This window comes from Fistularia commersonii, chromosome 32, assembly GCF_037954325.1.
Source record: "Fistularia commersonii isolate RoL2024-O1a breed Wild chromosome 32, RoL_Fcom_v1.0, whole genome shotgun sequence".
In the NCBI taxonomy this organism is placed as follows: Eukaryota; Metazoa; Chordata; class Actinopteri; order Syngnathiformes; family Fistulariidae; genus Fistularia; species Fistularia commersonii.
In genome coordinates, this window is record NC_141315.1 from 2,021,263 (window position 1) to 2,038,613 (window position 17,351).

Sequence of the window (17,351 nt, forward strand, 5' to 3'; positions counted from 1 at the left end):
AGATAGGTGTTGATCATAGCTGAAAAGACCTAACACGTTTCAGTAATGTTTTACATAATGTTTCACAGTAACAGAGCACCCTTCCGGAGAGCTTGAATAACACATTCCATTTCCAAAGCCAATTCAAGTAGAAAATTCTCAAACAGTCAAAAGTATATGTATATAGAGTGCATATTGAAATAAATAAATAAATAAATAAACACATATACTTCCATACTCTTATTCTCATCAGCCATTTTGAGGCATTTTGAGAACATCAGCCCTTGGTGTCACTCACTGGTGTTTTTATTTTATTTTATTTTATTTATTTTTTTAACTGATCTGTCAGGTAGCAGTTTTTTTGCCATTGTTTTCAAGGAAACAATTTTCAATGTAACTCTACTTCATAGTAAAATCAGAACAAATTATTGTTGCTTTATCCCCTTCTTCAGATTTTTCAAGTATCAAGGTATGTGTTTATTTCCTGTGGTTTATCGTCCCTCTATTCATGGCCTGCCACCGCCGAAACAGCAGCAGCTAAGTGCATATTGTGGAAGTTACAGTGAACTATTTGTAAATAGAAACACTGTTTTCAAAATTATCTGAAACTTATGATTATACCCATTGAATGTAGACAAGCATGGTTACAAACCAAGCATAAAAAGACTGATTTATAATATTGCTGTACTGAAGGTAGATAGTGGGGTCTGTGCTGAATAGCTTTCAAATGTTCACGTGGTCAGAAGTAGAGGAAGTTCCAAAAACATAACATCTTCAGAGTAAAACAGCTTATTTTGCATTCAGAGATCTAGCATTTTTCAATGATGTTTGAAAAATTTCCATCCATTAACACTATTACAGGCTGGTTTTCAGATGAGACTTGACTATGTGAGACTAAAATCAGCTAGACCAGATTTGAACAGTCCAAGCAGGACAGGACCCCAAACTGGATAGTTTCTAATCAGAAACAACTGCGCTGATGGAGATCCAATTGACCCACCAGGCTAGAGTAGTCTGGATTAGTGCAAACCAAGCTAGAGGGGTCCAAACCCTTGTGACAGAGAAATTTAGCAGATGATGCAGGTTTTCGATTTCCCATCACCACCAGCTGGAAAACAAAGAAGTTGATATGAGACCAATTTTACTGGTTCGCTGTCTCTTTTGACCATTACATTTACATGTATAAGTATATTCAGTCTTTCCTCTACCTTTTCTGGCTTCCTCTTCCTCCAGCTTCTTCTTCTCATCTTCAATGGCCTTTATCTTTGCGTTGTAGACCTCAGCCAACTCATTCCAATGAGCCCTGTTGTTATTCAAACCATCAAACATGGGCTGGATCTCTTTGTGGAACCTGGCGAACTCCTGAAAAAACATGTTGGATTCAATTATGTGTTGTTCACATTGTGGAACACTTAAAGATGAAAAGTTTGGATAATTTATGTCCTCTGAGACCTTGACACATGTAGTTCTGGATGTAGCTCAGGCTTTTTACAGTCAAAATACTGTCCTGTCTGACATACAGCTAGCCAGAAATTCCTTTTGGGGCCAATTGAGTTCAATCAGTTTATTCATATATATCCTGTTTTACAACTTAGGAAGATGGGAGCCACAACATCTACTCAAGATAATTGGAAAGTGTCAGGAGAACTAAGAAAGAAAAAATACAAGTTCATAGAAATTGATTTTTTTTTTATAAATTGCAATTCAAAAATATAGGACACATTAGGTTTACTGATAGTTCTATGTTTCAGTTTGTGTTTTTTATTCAGCCCTGTCATTATGGAGATAAATCTATAGTTTTTAAAAATCTTAAATTGAATTTAAAGTACTGACTCTGTGACTTAGTGTTTTGTTTTGGAGGTGGGCTGAGCTTGAAATTAAGAGCATCATAAATCACTAAACAACTTACCACATTTAAAACTGAATGAATCATGTAGTTTACAGAATTATATTTTTTCAAATAACATAAAGCGATTATATCAAAATGTGTTTTAAGCATTGTGTGTTTATGAGGCCTTAAACAGAAACTGGATTAAACGACCGTAGGTCTGCTCGGTGTTGGTTTATTTGAATGATAAATGGTATTTATAAATTCTTGCAACCCTTTTTTTTTTTAATCGTACTTTGATCACTATATTTATTACCACATGTATCACTATCACAGTCCTGGTTTTATTTCTTAAGAGAAATTATATCATGTGAAAGCTATTAATTACCTTGTATACAAATGAGCACACAAAGTCAATGAAACCACACTGCATCTTGGGTAGCTGATCAGAACAGTTCCTGTCCATCATGGGCTGAGAGAGGCAGATAGAAGATAGCGTTCAGTTGAGCGAAGACTTCATTCAAGGACATTGAAAATAGTCAGCACAGGTATGGGGAGGAGGAGAAGGTGAGACATGATTTTCAATCCTTACAATTGGTTGTTGGTCCAAAACACTTCTTTCCAAATCACCCTGTTCCCAGAATTCAGCAGCAACCATTAGGGCAACCTGGAGACAGCAGGAGAATAATTGCCAAATCCTCAGTGAATTACTACAGTGAATGAGAATCTGTAATCGATCAATTATCAAGCTGAGGATTCCAAAATTAAAGAAAAAAAATATATATTCTTGTTTCAGAACAGAAAATGCTTTTTTTTTCCCCCCAGGGGCAGACAAAATTTTACTCTGAGAGTTAGTTCATCCAAATTCCAAATGTTATTATTCTATAGTATGCACAATTCAGATAAAAAGAAATACAATTTAATAAATTATTGTTGTTGTTTTTCATTAAAAGTATTCAAAATAACAAGCTAAATTAACAAAAAGCTTATTTCCAAATGGTACAACTGTATGTACAAGCCTCTTGTAATATTTTGTGCAATTTGTAATATTTGAATATGGTGGTTTTGTTCTATGATGCAAAATAGATTGAACATGTGGCAGATTCGTCTGCCCATGCTTTGTTGTGCACTTATTTAATGGTATCACAGTGGTATATTTTTGAATCCCCAGATATCAAAACTGGAAGTCACCCACCTTGCTTTGAACTTCCCAGGGCTTGGTAATGGCTGACAGGTCACAGCCTGTCATCATCATGGCCCTGAAGGTGACACAGTCAGACAATCACAGAAGATGATTATTATTTTTCGATACACCAGAAATTATACTTGAAATTGTTATGTAAACTTTTAGTACCTTTTCAGTATTTATTAGAGCAAATTAAGGTAGTTTGGGTTTTGCCCAATATTTTTTTCATAGCATTTACTTAGATTGCATGACTTCTAATAAGATAAGATAAGATAAGATAAGATAAGATAAGATAAGATAAGATAAGATAAGATAAGATAAGATAAGATAAATAAGATGAATAATATTAATATGTTAATATGATAAGATGAATAATATCTTCAATGCAACAGCTGTATAGTTCCTTTTATACCATCACCAAACACTTACATGACGATTTCTTTTCTGATTGGGTTGTTGGAAACAAAAGCAGTGGCCTCTTTATCATCTGTCATTGGTTCTGTGGCATTCACAATGTTTTGGAACATGGTTCTCTTCCTGTGTGATCACAGAGTGATGTTGCAGGGACAATTCATTGATAAGTGAATAGTGTCCTAATACAAAATCTAATGTGTTGGACAAACTCAAAAACGTGATCAAACGCACTTGAAGTAAAGTGCCAGGTCAGTGGCAATAATGCAAACATCAAACAAGTGCTGCACATTCTCAAATTGTCGCTTCTGAAGGTTGCAGAAGATGTTCAGGCTCTGCAGAAGACAACAAAGAGATAATGTATCATATTCTTAAGTTATCTGAGACAATGTATAACTTCTTGGCTGCAAATGTTTTCACACCTCGTCAGCCATGAGTGTTTTGCTATATTCCAAGTGGTGTCTCTCCATGATGGATGAACCATGGAGTTTGGCCAGAGGAGACGCACTCCTGGGGACAAAACACAAGATGAGTGAGGGGGATCAATTTACACACATTAGTCACATTCTCAAACACATGTTTTGACTTGCTTTGTCTGGTAGAGGTTGTTAGTGCCTCTATGGTCAATGTCGTGGCAGAAAGCAGCAGCCACCATGGCAAAGGCATCTAGATCAGAGTAGTACTTCCTCAGTTTCCCTGTCTGTACATGAAGAGAAAGTAATAAATGCCTTTGTATGTGTACGTATGTGAGTTGTGGCCTTTTCACCTTATTGACGTACATTCCACTCATACATTTCATTTAGCGTTATAATTATAAATTATAAAAAAATTATAATTATAAATAATTTGATGAATCTGTAAAGATTGTTACTATATATAAATATGGATGTATATTAAGCTGTAGTGATAACATTGAATACTGCATAATAGGCAATTGTTTAGTGAGTTTGTCTGTTTAGCACACAAAAGACAAGTGATTCATGATCTTACCTGCAGAAGGCAGAACATAGTGTGGCCTACATTGAAGCCATGCCTCCAGTTGTGGTAGGTGATGGCACGGTAACCCTTTCTTACTGTGTACATCCACCTAGTCAATGTCTAAAGTTTGGAAGACAGGTTGTAAGCATGGAAAGAGGGCAGGATGCAGAGAAAAAGAAAAAAATTAAATGAAAGAAAATTAAACAATCAGGGCCTTTCAGAAGTGGCTAGGATGAACACAATCTTAATAAATTTGCACCCCTAATATTTCACTTATAATTGAGCATCTTCAAGTCCCGCAATGTCCGTACTCTGCCTTCTTTTAAACTTGTTTCATAAAAGAGTCTGAATACCTTTATAGACTCTTGGGTTTACATTAAGAATTCACGGAGAGGTCATGTCTCGGCAAATTCACAGATATAAATAAGAGCTCCGGTTCTATCTTCCCAAGCCAAATAAAAAATCTGACTTTCACATTGATTTTTGAATTGAAGTTTTTCTTTAATTGTTAATCCATTGTTAATCCAAAGACAGCTTAGCTAGTCAAAATAAATTCCCCCTAATCACAAAGATTCATTGAGACACAAGCCTCAGTAAGAGAACCCGGTTCTTCAAGAAAGCATATGACTCACCTCTGCTGGAACCTTAAACTTTTCAACAACTCCAAGCTCAAAGAACATGCGAATGCCTGCCTTGATGAGGTCAAACTCAGAAACAGGGAAATCACTGAAGGAGAACTGGTACAGATTCTCTCCATTGATGTTATCAGCTGGTGGACAGTTGGCTTTCTAAAGAAAAACAGAATGAAAGGTATTTGTGATGACATCAAAGAGTCATTATCCAGCAAAAAGACCTTTTCTACCCTGGGGAAATATGTTTGGCTTATCTGTGACTGTATCTTAGTATAACTTGATGTAAGTAGTATATGAGTAATCTAACAGTGCTGGTATTACATTTAACAGTTTCATTTTATTGAATAGTTCTATCCTGAAATTCAAGAAGTTCCTACCAAAAGTTTGTACATCTCTTTCTGGTCGCAGTCCTCAGGCTCTGAGTCGAACTTTTCTTTGGTGTTCTATTAAGAAAACAAAGATCAAACATTTGAAACAACTTTCTCACCATTAGCGTGTGTTCATAACCTGCAATTCCTTGCATTGTGGGGCTTACTGTGTAATGCATTGAGTTGAATGTATCTAGAATCATTTATCATGTTTTGATAATATAATGTCATATCATTAAAATACTCTGCCTTATCTTTATCAGGGATAAACATATTTAATAAACACCATTTTCCAAACCTTTTCTGAACATTTTCAGTGATAATCTTATTGGCAGAGAAGACACTAACATATTCCTCTCTTTGGTGGTGTTGAGAGGTTTCAGTGGGACTCGAAGTATCGATTCTTTAAATAATCTTGTCTGCCTCTCATTCCATGGATTTAAGCAATACAGTAAAATGTCTTTTTGCTTCAAGCTAATAAAAATTTCTGAAAAATACACATTTTTATTATACATTTAACCATGCTCTTATTATTAGGAGAAGTTCTCTTACTGCAAAATATTTGATTATTCTTTCATAATTTTTTAGACCTTTCAATACTATATTTTTGAAAATTAAAAAAAAGGATTTTAAAAACATACTGTCACACCAACAGATAAACACTACAGTGAGAGGTACGTGCCATCTTTCTCACAGGAAGCCCAGGCAAGGCTATGATTAAGAGATTTTTTATCTTTTTGACAAAATGTCTAACACATTCTGACACTATATGGTCATTAAAGTGCTGCACCCCTGTCGAGGAGGATACTGACCAGAATGGTCTGGAGTTCTTCAGGTGTGCATCTGCTCTGGTACATGAGCATTTCCTGGGCAATATCTTTTCTGTATTCCATACGATTCAGTTTGTCATATGTGTCACAGTTTAACACTGACCACCCCAGGAACTGCGTGAGTGCCTGGAACATGTACAGTAAGTTAATGTGTAGGCTATGGAGTCAAGTCTGGTAATAGTATGATACAGTGACAACTCTTGCTCTTACAGGCTGATATATATATATAACAAATCTTCAAAGGGTGTGTGTCCTAACCTCAGTGATCTGCTCGTCATGTTCGTCAAAAGGCTTTCCATCTTTCCTGTTGAAGAAAGTAGCTATGCCTACAATTTCTTCCTTTTTGTTGACGATTGGCAGAGACAAGACATTCTTGATGACAAAGCCAGTCTCATCCACAGCTTCTTTCTAAAGGACACGGATGACAAATGCTTTAAATTCAGTGACTAATTCTTCAGACAATGTATTTGTGTGTCAGAATTCAGTAAAATAAATACTTGGCATTTAAGTAGAACTGGTGAACACTAATGTTGCGGACAGAAATGGTCAGATAGTAAAAGTCACTTTTACCTGGAAAGTGAAATAATCATCTGCAGCCACGTTCATCATGTTACAAATCTGAGAAGCAAATTAAGTCAACATTTTATCATGAGCAGTTCCTAACACCTATGTTGTACAAATGATTAAAGTTGCTAGACATAAAAATTACTATTTACACTATTTATTTGTTCTTTTTTGTAAGTTAACAGTTTTCTCAAGAAACAAAATTGCAGTGCAACAAAAATAATGGTATTGTATACCATGGTATAATATTTCCCTGTTCATGTAAGGATGGTATACAGTGTATCGCACTGTGCACAATATAGTGAGAGTTTTTTGCTTTTTGTAAACCAAGCGCTCTCAGGTTTATTTCTTAATCACTTCTATTCGTTGGATATGTGAGAAACTTACAAAGCCATTCTCCGCAACATAGGTTGGTAGCCCGCTAACAAGTGCCCAATGGTCTGCAGGCGGGCCTCTGAAGGAGTAAGACATGTAGTTAGAACTATGTGATCTTGTGTGATCATGGAATCCATAGTTATTGAATATTAATAAAGCTGTTGTAAAACAGAAATTCTGAAGCTAGGCAAAACTTTCCCTCAATGGACACCTGATGAACATGATGATAGATGCTTACGTCGAACAGGTAATCTATATTACAAATTCCTGCAACCCTGATATTGACTCTTGATCATTTGTGGACCTCTATTTAAAGTAAGTCCTGCATCTAAAACATTTTTTGTAAACATTAATCGATTTATATCAATTTTAATGAAATCCATCAAAGTACCCATTCATTAAAATAGACATCATATTAAGGGTTTGTTGTTTTTTGTTCATCATTATTTCAATGAAATTATTAATTGGTAAAGAATTTAATGTCCATGGTTATCTATATGCTATTATTTGCTGTCAACTTGTTTCCCAGATTTCACTGAAAATTTAAATTAAAAAAATATGCAAACAAACTGGCATTAACCTTCCTCAAATATGGCCTAGCATTATTAAGAAAGTTACAAGAAATCAAAAGTGTGTTGTTTTATTTTTGTTTTAATACCTCAACTCTTTTTTCATGACTGACTAATCGGATCGAGTGCAGAAAACGTACAAAACAAATTTAAAAAAGGGTGAAGAGTGCGTTTCTATTTATTTTAAATCCACAACAAATTTATTGACAAAGCAATTGTTGCTCACGGGATGACTTTGATTTCTTCTTTGCCTTCAAGGAGGTAGTCAATGATCTTGTAAAAGATGATTTCCTGGTTAGAAAGCAGATGCCAATTAGAACTGATTGATCAGACAACGAATAACTGGTAATTGTGACATCTTACCAAATATAATTTTATCAAAAGATAAGGTTTGTTACCCTCCCATCTGGTGTTTTCGGTCCTTTGTAAGGTTCAACATCTCCTAGTTTAACTGGCCATTCATCATAGAATTCCTAGTTGAATACAGCACAGATTCATTTACACCTGCAGTCATAGTTGGAAACATTTAAATCCCGTTTATAAAAATAATCTGCACAAAACCAACCTTTTCTTTAGTCATGTCCAACAGGCCAACTGAGTATCGGTCACATTGCAGATAAGTCCGCACAGTGTAGAGGGCTTTGTGGAACTGTCTCTCAATGTCAGTCAATTCCTCAAATACCTTACTGGCTGACCAAAGCAACACCTAGCCAAAGAAACAGGAGGGAAAGCGAGAAATTATCAACACTATATAGCTAAATGTATCTGAAAGAGGAGCCACTACTTATTGAGGCTTTAACTTGTTAAATTATTCAAAACAAAAGGCACTAATATAACACTTTCTTCACTTACACTCAGTGGAGGGTTCAAGATTTAATATGTTCAGTTGCATTCAGTTACTTTACCTGACTTCTTCGGGATTCCACATTGAACATATAGTTTGTAAAGTGCTGAAGGGAAATTGCTTGAGCAAAGTTCATGTATTTGTGGAAGAGCTAAGGATGAATAAAAAAATGTCAATAAATAACAACAAATTATACACATTCACTACAGAAAATAATTACATTAAAGGCTGAGGAATTAGCATGGTTGGGTCTTACAATACTAGAAAAAGTATTTCTCTTGGATATTATACTATCCTATGAAGGACACACTTTTATTTACATTGGAGTCAATTCCATTTTGTAAATTGACATCTGTTAATATCTGGGCACTGAAATTTTAATTATTCACAAGCTTAACTTTAATATCAACTCAGATAGCATAGACAGAAAATAGCTTTGTCAGGTAATATCTCCACATCTTCAAACATTACTTCAAAGAGGGTCAAGTATGTTCCCTGTTCACTATTTCACTCCTTTGTTCTCCTGACACAATTTTTCTGTGAATCATCTTTGTGAATTTGACTCCACTGTCTAAAAGCATAATTTCTATCTGACATTGGTTCTGATAAAATTGTGCATCAGTGAAGGTTCTAAGCCTCTGCTCAACAATAATTTTCTTTCAAAAGAAAAATAGGATAAATAAACAAAAAAAAAAAAACAATGTTTCAGCAAAGAAGCCATGAAATCAAGCTAGGTGTGACTGGGTCCTGCTGACATAATTACAAATGTTTGGCAGCCAATGTGGAAATGCAGTTAGGCCAATAATCTCCATTTAGCTGTCATCTTTAAATAACAAGGAAAAGTCTTAAATATAAACAAGTCTTTTGAACTAATGATCTGAGATGTAGAAAGACCTTTTTTTCCAACATATTTTTATAAAACAAATGTGTCACAATAGATTCACTGTAGTATCTGACACTTGTCATCACAATCAAATACATGTGGTGAACAAGCTAGTTTGGTAAAATTTCAGCCAACAGAACACAAAGTCAGAGTGAATGCATAATGTATATTTGTGTTTTTACCGCTTCATCCTCTTGAGTGAAATTATTCGCTCCTATTTTGTTAAGTGCCATAACAACTCCTAGGCACTCTTTCTCCGCCATCAAAGGAAAAGTGAGCATGCACTTGGTCTTATATCCGGTCTGTTTGTCCACAAAGTCGCAGAACTTTTTATTCTGCAGCAAACAAAACAACCACAAAACTTTCCATCAGTCTCATTTCAAACCTGTCTTCCATGTTGGAAGATTATAAGGAATGTACTCTGTAATATTGGCATTTTTCAAACAAATATCTTAATTTCATATTAGCAAACAAACTTTGAACAGTTATCAACACTCTGTTTTGCATGTCTGCATCAGACAGCATTAAGGGGTGAATTAGCACAGGATGGATCAGTATGTCAGCATGGCCTTCAGTTATTCTTCTGTTCTTCTGAGTTGCTGTATTGAAGTCTAATAATTATATGGGTCATCATGGTTGTGATATAGGCTATGCTGCATCTGGATTGTGACTAGCTGCAGACTTCTGAAGAATGTAAAACTCCATCAGCCCATTTCCTTTTTGACATTTGCGTTTACCCTCTAATTTGAAAAAAAGCTTGAACACACCTACATACGTGCACGCACACGCATACCAACATACATACGCAGCATATCCACTCTTTTATCCCCCCACATGGTAACTTTTTTATTCTTACCTGTGAAACATCAGGAACATTTTGGGGTTTTTTGGACTGTGCAGTGAAACCGACAATGCCCATGTCTAGGGGAAACACGATTTCCACCTGGGGATGGACTACGTTGACTTCATATTTGGAGGTTGGAGTCACATCAAACAGGCAGGTGGAAAGCTCAGGTATTCCATTCCTTGACCGGCAAAGGTAGAAACTGACCCTGTCAGCCTGTGTGATCAGGGCAACCCTCTGCAACACTTTGTGCATGCTCTTCTCCATCTCGCCTGGTTTCTGCATCTCCTGGACCAGCTCGAAGATGATGGCGGCCTCCTGCACGGAGGAAACATCCTTGAAGGAAGCTGTGTCTTTGATGTCGACAGGTGCTGAGAAGGCGGCCGTCAGGGCCTCTGCGCGCAACTTCTTGTCATAATACTCTTTGGCGAACTGTGGGTTGTTCTCCAGGTACTTCTCCACGCTGCCTTGGTCTGCCATTTCTTTTTCTTTTCTTTCAATTCTCAAGTTATGTGTTTTTCTTAAAGAAGCATCACACTGTGGCCTACAGGGTTGGGTGCATACTCCTCCACAGTCCCTGAGGGAGTCAAACACTTCTCGTGTTCTCCTGTGACCGAAGCAGGACACACTGCGGCTTAGAGGCTGAAAGGATCAAAGTGTCTGCTAATTAATGTGACGTCATGACATTAAAACCCCTGGTTTAAGCGTCCTTAACCCGCAAATCCTTGCACAGATCATTTTATATTGGGCAATCCCGCTCACCTTAGGAAGGAGCAGGGGAGAGTTAGGCCACTGAGTCCAATTATGTTGACAGTAAGTGAACAATTCATGAGGAAACAATGTGCCACTGCATGTGTGAGAAATGAAATGATGGTCACACATTTACAATGATAAATGCTGTATTATTGTTGATTTAGCAAAACTTCATGTAACAATGTCATGTTTTGATTTGAAGCCCCCAACTTGCTTGACCAACTCAAAATTGATTCAAAACAAATGGTATTTGGCAAAATATGAAAGTTGAATCTTTAGATTTCTCCGGAGTGGGTCACTTTTTGTGATTATGCTATTTTGAAAGTTCTTCGTTGTGATTCATGACTCATGGGTGTGACTTGTCTACAAAGACGCCAATTTAAGATAGACACAGAAAATAATTTGTCAAACCAGTTATTGCTTCAAATGATCTGCAAAATATGCCACAGGTGTTAGCGCTCTCTATCCTGGTTTATAACACAACCTATAGTGAAGGGAGAACATAAATACTGTCAGACACTTTCTGTAGCTGTGTATGGAACTGTAATGGTAACAAAGCACTCTAGATGTGTTGGCAACCTATCTGTATGTTCTGATGAAATCATGATCATCATGGAGGCATTGGTCTTAGAACTGGAAATTACCCATTTTGTAGGACTGGGATGTTTGAGGACAAGAAGCTAAACAAGGATGGCTGGCTATTATTAACTTGATGCAGTCTGGTTGATTGAATGTGGGCTGGCAAGACAAGGAGTTCCCCACTCATTTTTGTTGTAGAGATTAAGGAAGCTTGTCAAGGGAGACCTACAAAACGCTTGTTGGTGTTTATTTGAGGGGAAGGTAGATCAGAATAACCTCCTTTAAAGTGCTAGAAATGCACTTTAGATGTTAAGGATATGGCACACACACACACACACACACACACACACACACACACAAACACACACACACAAACACACACACACAAACACACACACACACAGGGTATTTTGGTTGCTTTGTATTTAAGACCATGGCCACCAGGGGATTCCTTTACCCACTAGAACCAATGCAAAAAGTTCTTATTCTCCACTGTAAATGGCAGAGGGTGGTGGTAAAGTCAGGTAACTTTGGGTGTCTCCCCAAAACCACTAAGAGCATATTGTTTGTTTGGTTCTCAGCTACACTCTTTTCAACATTTACTCCCACCAAGGACTTTCATGTTCTATTTTTTGATTGTCTTCTTGGTAGAGCATAGCTATGGAAAAAACAAATTAATATATAAAGTGAAAAGAATCTTAAATCCCCTATAACTTTTTTTGCTTCGACCATTAAAATAAGGTATTGGATATTTTTGTAAATGTCTCCAGAAATGCTTAGTATATTGGTTTGAGATATGGATTTCACCAAAGAACTATCTTTTTTTTTTCTTTCAACTGCTTCTCTAGCAAGAGAACCTATATGATTACTTCTTTTGCACTGGTGCAAAGTATCCTAGGTAGAGAATAGACTTGAAGTTCACAACCTTGGTTGTGTGTTTTGTAATATTTATGCAAAAGTTGGATGAAGAGGGTCAAGTAATTATAGGATCAATTTTCAGGGTCATGTCAAATGCACTTGATCTTCTTCACTCTTCTTTTTTGTAATCCTCAATTCAGTCTTCTTTATTGAAATGTTAGGTTAATTAAGCTTCACACACTATAAGCTAAGTCCTGCCTTAACATGAACATTTACATCAGGAAAGTTCATCCTTAATTGGATCCACATGGGACTAATATCAAGTCTTGGCCAATCCTTATGATTATGAAATACAGTGCTGCCTCTGGACAAATTCCATCTGCTTTAAATTCTGCAGAAAATGAGTGATTGTGCTGTTTGACAGGCCAGGCTCATGGTTATGCAAGATGCAGACGTTTCACTGTTCTTTTCTATTCCTCTGAGGAGTAATTTCATGTGAAAAACAAAAGCAAACTATACAATCTGCCTCAGTGGAGTGGAACTAGAAGAGTGCTGCTTCACAGAGTACATAGAACACATGCAGTGCTGATTTTATACAGAGCCTGGCAAACAACAAAAAAAAATCGAAGACCTGACTAAATTTGTGTGAACCAGTTTTCAAGTTGTTTTTCCATAACATTTGTAAGTTTAGTATGTTTGTTTTCCTCTTCAAACACAAGGGAATTAAATATTCTTTAACAATGAGTTTTCACATTTTCCGAACTGCCAGTTCAGTGACTCAAAAACCAAAGCTACAATTGTACATAGTCTGAAGTACTTTGAAAACAGTAGTATTTGGAACTTATTCTGATGTTGATTCAAAAGATTTGTGGGGACTAAATACCACATTATATTTTACTCTGAGTATTAATGATCTTTCCCTTTCCCTCATTGCGCAGTCCTGGACTGGTATCCTGTAAACAAAGAGAATGTGAAATGTGACATTGCATCCACTACTGTTGCAGCATTCCTTTATCACGCTAGACTCCAAACTTTTTGGTCAGGAATGATTAGATTACCTCTCTTTCAAACTGGTTCATTCTTTTTGGAGTGGACTTTGGCAGTCTGTCAATGTTTTGTACAAGCAAAGCATCAGGGATTATTTAACAGAATCAGCTTCATTTTCATGCCAGGTGTAATTGTATGAAACTATATTGACTCTTACAAACACATAGTGAAGCTATTTATTCCCAAAGCAAGAGTCATACCATGGTGACAGCACAACATGTCATTACTTGAATAAGAGATATTGCATTGCATTAAGAAGCTCCAGGTCAAAAGTGGGTGTTCAGATCTGCATTTGTTTTGTTTCACAATCATGTCATGTGATATTTAAGATAAGAATGCCATTTTCTGAAAGGTTTTGTTGAAAAAAGTGATATTACCCATTTTAGGTGACATTCTGACTTTTCATAGCATCCCATGACACAAGAGAGGATAAAAATATAAGAATTTAAAAACCTTTTTAGTAAGTATTTCAATGTTGTCTTGAAAGCACCCCATTGCCCTGAGCGCAGGATAAGTGGTATAGATAATGAATGAATGGCTTAAATGAATCAACCACACTGTCTTCATCAGCCACAAGTTTGACAAAATCTAAATGCAGACATCTGGAGCTAACATATAACCATTGTGCGCACGACCAACAATTGTTTGCCCTGGTAATCTCTTGAATAATTAATCCGAAGGTAAGAATTTCAGTACTCTATGAGTACCACTGACATACAGCACTTGAACCATTATGCTTGGATCAAAACAGCAGATTAACTACTTTTGGAAACAAGAGCACACACAAATGTCAGTACATGACTTATAATGCTTAATCTCTATAAATATCGGGGTGCATTTCTACCCGAGTTGGACACAAGTTTGCATCTGCACTGAAACTAGAGGATTATACCTCATTCCAGATGTTGTCGTTGGAATTGTGAGTGGCTTTTTTCATAAAACCATGAGCCTTAGAATATCCAAAATTTTAAAAACACACATGTTTTGGTTATATGGAGGGCCTGTCAGCAGAATGTGCAGAACACACAAATCAATAGAACTTGGCCCTGTAAGTTATGTAAATGTTTATCCAATGGGTGGAAGACTGGCAGTGAGGAGAACAGGGGAGGTTCATGTCTCCAAAAACTCATTATGCAATAGAAGAAAACTATATAAAAGACCAAGCCCAGACAAAGAGCCAGTGGATATCAGAGCCGCTCTTGCAAGAAGGTATGCAGGAACTTTTTTCCATTTTGTGTTGAAATGAAACATTTGAAGAAGATGATTGTGGTTGTATGTTTTTTTTTTTTAATTTAACTTCAATTTACTGATTCTTTCCTGATTTTGATTTAACTGCTCTCTTATAAAAGGCTTATTTTTTGGAATTTTAGTTAACTTGATGAACTGTTTGTAAGATTGATATTTTCTATCTGTCTTCTTGATTTTTTAACATTTTTTTTCAAACTGCTCCTCCCTCTGTGCTACATTTCTTCTTATGATATCCATTACTATGTCTGCAGAAGAATGTTGTGGTATACTTTGTCCCTCTGCCTTTTGGCTTTGTCCTGGGCACAGGATGGTGTCCAGGTGGCCAACATCCAGGTCATGGAGAACTTTGACAGGAACAGAGTAAGTAGGATGTCACCAATTCTTATATGTTTTCAAGAAATCTAAAAAAATGTTTAAATATCTTAACATTTGTCAAAACCATTTTTGTGGTTGCATTCCGAACCTGAAATGTGAGATGCGAAGCACAATGGACTGAAAGTGGACTTTTCTGTCTCAGTATACAGGGGTATGGTATGCAGTTGCAAAGAAGGATCCAGAGGGCTTGTTCTTACTTGATAACATTGTGGCCAATTTTAATGTCGAAGAGGATGGCCAAATGACAGCCACTGCAGTGGGTAGAGTCATCATTCTGAAGTAGGACCCCTCCCATCTGGCTCCAACAACACATGAATTCAGATTTTACATTTTGCTGTGTTCACTTTAACCAGCAGACTTTCTCTGCCATTTTGTTTCCCTTTGCACCTTTAGCAACTGGGAAATGTGTGCTCAGATGTTTGCGACCTTTGAGGCTCCCCCACCAGATGTCATTGCCCCTGCAAAGTTCAGAATGAAGTACTGGGGAGCCGCAGCTTACCTCCAGGCTGGAAGTAAGTGGTAGTTCATTTTTACCTAAAACATTTTTAATCATTCATTATTGAAATTCACTATTTTATCAGTCCCATGAGTTATACTATCAAGATTTACTTCACAAATAAATTAATACAGTCATGAATTATGAAAAAAAAAACAAAAGCTGGCTGATATAGCAGTAGGACATATGTTAATTGTTTACTCATAGATTGTCCTTTGGACGGGATTTGTTTCTAATCAATATAACAACACTGTTAGTTAAAAAAAAATCATATGAGATGCATGAAGCTGTTATAATATTTCTAGGTATTTTGTGGAGTAAGTGTAATGAAATTAATACAACTCTCTGCAACTTGGATAACTGAAATATTATTCTCTCCATGGAAATATTGTCTGAACTTTCCTGAACCAAAAAAAAAAAGTAAAGCTTGCACTGACTACAAAAAAAGATTAAAAGTAGTCAGTGCAAGCTTTACTTCTTTTTTTTTCTTTTTGGTTTCAAATGCAATGAACTCTCCTCCCCTCCTTCCTTCTGCCAGACGATGACCATTGGGTAATTGACACCGACTATGACAACTATGCCATCCATTACTCTTGCAGACTTGTAAATTCTGATGGTTATTGCGTGGATAGCTACTCGTTTGTCTTTTCTCGCCATCCCACTGGTCTGAGACCAGAAGATCAGGTCATAGTCACCCAGAAAAAGCTGGAGCTTGGCTTGCTGGGCAAATACAGACGTGTAGCACATACTGGTGAGTAGAACTGAATCTTGTGTGTCCTTGATTACTTGAACCATGTCTTTTGTGAGCTAGTGTCATACAGCGAGATGTGGTGATTTAAGTTGTGATTGTCACATGTGATATGAAAATGAAGAAATGTCATCATAAACTTTTTCTTGGATTGTAATATAGCTGTCATAAATCTAGAGTTGTTGAGGTTACACTTGATCACAAATATATTTTGATTTATATTTGTATCTTTTTTACATTTGCAGGCTTCTGCGACAGTTGATCAGCTTACATTCAGGAACTTTATTTTGAAGCACTCAATCGCTGGGACTACATACCACTCTGCTATTTAGGAATGAATCCAACAAGCCCTCCCCCTTCTGTGTCTGTTTTTGTCTATGGGTTTGTCAAAAGAAGAAAAACCTTGGACTCGTCACATTTATGGCAGGACTATAAATAGAATGGGACAGCTGAATTTTCACACACTGGCAAAGTGGATTATAGGCCTTTCAACATATATTATCCTCAACTTAATGTTTAAAAATCTTAAATCATCATTTCATAATGTGAAATAACCCATTACAATTACTAGTACTCAGTTGTAAAGTAACTTGCTCTCCGGTATCAGAGGAATCGACACCTGTTATACTGGAAAAAAATTAATAAAAAAGTAAAAAAAAAAAAAATAGATATAAAATCGCCAGTTCGGCAAATATGACTGCTCTTAATGTAATTAATCATTCAACAGTTCTGAGTGAAACTTGCATGTTTACAAGTAAGGATAGGTCTACAGGTTGCTTTTATACCAAGGACCATTATATTATAGCTCGAAAATAAAGAATGGAAATAATCCTTCATACATTTTAAGACATGAGCTTTGTGATTCTTTTTTTCCCCTGAAAGTTTTACCATGTATACTTGATCCAGGTTTTTAAATAAAACATTAATGCTGTTGACTGATTCAATTTTTACAACAT

The 17,351-nt window shown here is 36.3% G+C and overlaps 2 protein-coding genes across 2 annotated transcripts; one reads left to right on the forward strand and one right to left on the reverse strand.

Moving 5' to 3' along the window:
* Window positions 1–6: 6 nt before the first annotated feature.
* Window positions 7–10,908, reverse strand: pde6c (phosphodiesterase 6C, cGMP-specific, cone, alpha prime). The gene is made up of 22 exons (XM_086139448.1): window positions 10,304–10,908; window positions 9,630–9,782; window positions 8,626–8,715; window positions 8,286–8,426; window positions 8,119–8,193; window positions 7,947–8,011; window positions 7,164–7,230; window positions 6,783–6,830; window positions 6,471–6,620; window positions 6,195–6,338; window positions 5,392–5,457; window positions 5,015–5,170; window positions 4,395–4,502; window positions 3,995–4,104; window positions 3,827–3,914; window positions 3,639–3,739; window positions 3,423–3,530; window positions 3,003–3,066; window positions 2,400–2,474; window positions 2,196–2,279; window positions 1,188–1,341; window positions 7–1,087 (listed from the first exon to the last, which is right to left on the reverse strand). The coding sequence occupies exons 1-22, from the start codon at window positions 10,769–10,771 to the stop codon at window positions 1,047–1,049; spliced, it is 2,556 nt and encodes an 851-aa protein (XP_085995574.1). The 5' UTR covers window positions 10,772–10,908; the 3' UTR covers window positions 7–1,046.
* A 3,782-nt stretch (window positions 10,909–14,690) lies between these two features.
* On the forward strand, window positions 14,691–17,327 carry rbp4 (retinol binding protein 4, plasma). Its single transcript, XM_086139454.1, has 6 exons — window positions 14,691–14,737; window positions 15,028–15,136; window positions 15,294–15,430; window positions 15,545–15,663; window positions 16,186–16,398; window positions 16,641–17,327. Exons 2-6 carry the CDS (start codon window positions 15,032–15,034, stop codon window positions 16,655–16,657), a joined length of 591 nt encoding a protein of 196 aa, XP_085995580.1. The 5' UTR covers window positions 14,691–14,737; window positions 15,028–15,031; the 3' UTR covers window positions 16,658–17,327.
* Window positions 17,328–17,351: the final 24 nt, after the last annotated feature.

What these genes read in the sequence shown, in the direction of transcription:
- rbp4 (XM_086139454.1), top strand. Translation starts at nt 15,032, where the DNA reads ATGTTGTGGTATACTTTGTCCCTCTGCCTTTTGGCTTTGTCCTGGGCA. An exon ending in GGTAGAGTCATCATTCTGAA is followed by an intron (nt 15,431 to 15,544) that starts GTAGGACCCCTC and finishes TTGCACCTTTAG; the next exon opens with CAACTGGGAAATGTGTGCTC. An exon ending in AGCTTACCTCCAGGCTGGAA is followed by an intron (nt 15,664 to 16,185) that starts GTAAGTGGTAGT and finishes TCCTTCTGCCAG; the next exon opens with ACGATGACCATTGGGTAATT.
- pde6c (XM_086139448.1), bottom strand. Translation starts at nt 10,771, where the DNA reads ATGGCAGACCAAGGCAGCGTGGAGAAGTACCTGGAGAACAACCCACAG. An exon ending in AAACACTCATGGCTGACGAG is followed by an intron (nt 3,740 to 3,826) that starts GTGTGAAAACAT and finishes TGTCTTCTGCAG; the next exon opens with AGCCTGAACATCTTCTGCAA. An exon ending in TGTGCTCATTTGTATACAAG is followed by an intron (nt 1,342 to 2,195) that starts GTAATTAATAGC and finishes ATGTTTTTTCAG; the next exon opens with GAGTTCGCCAGGTTCCACAA.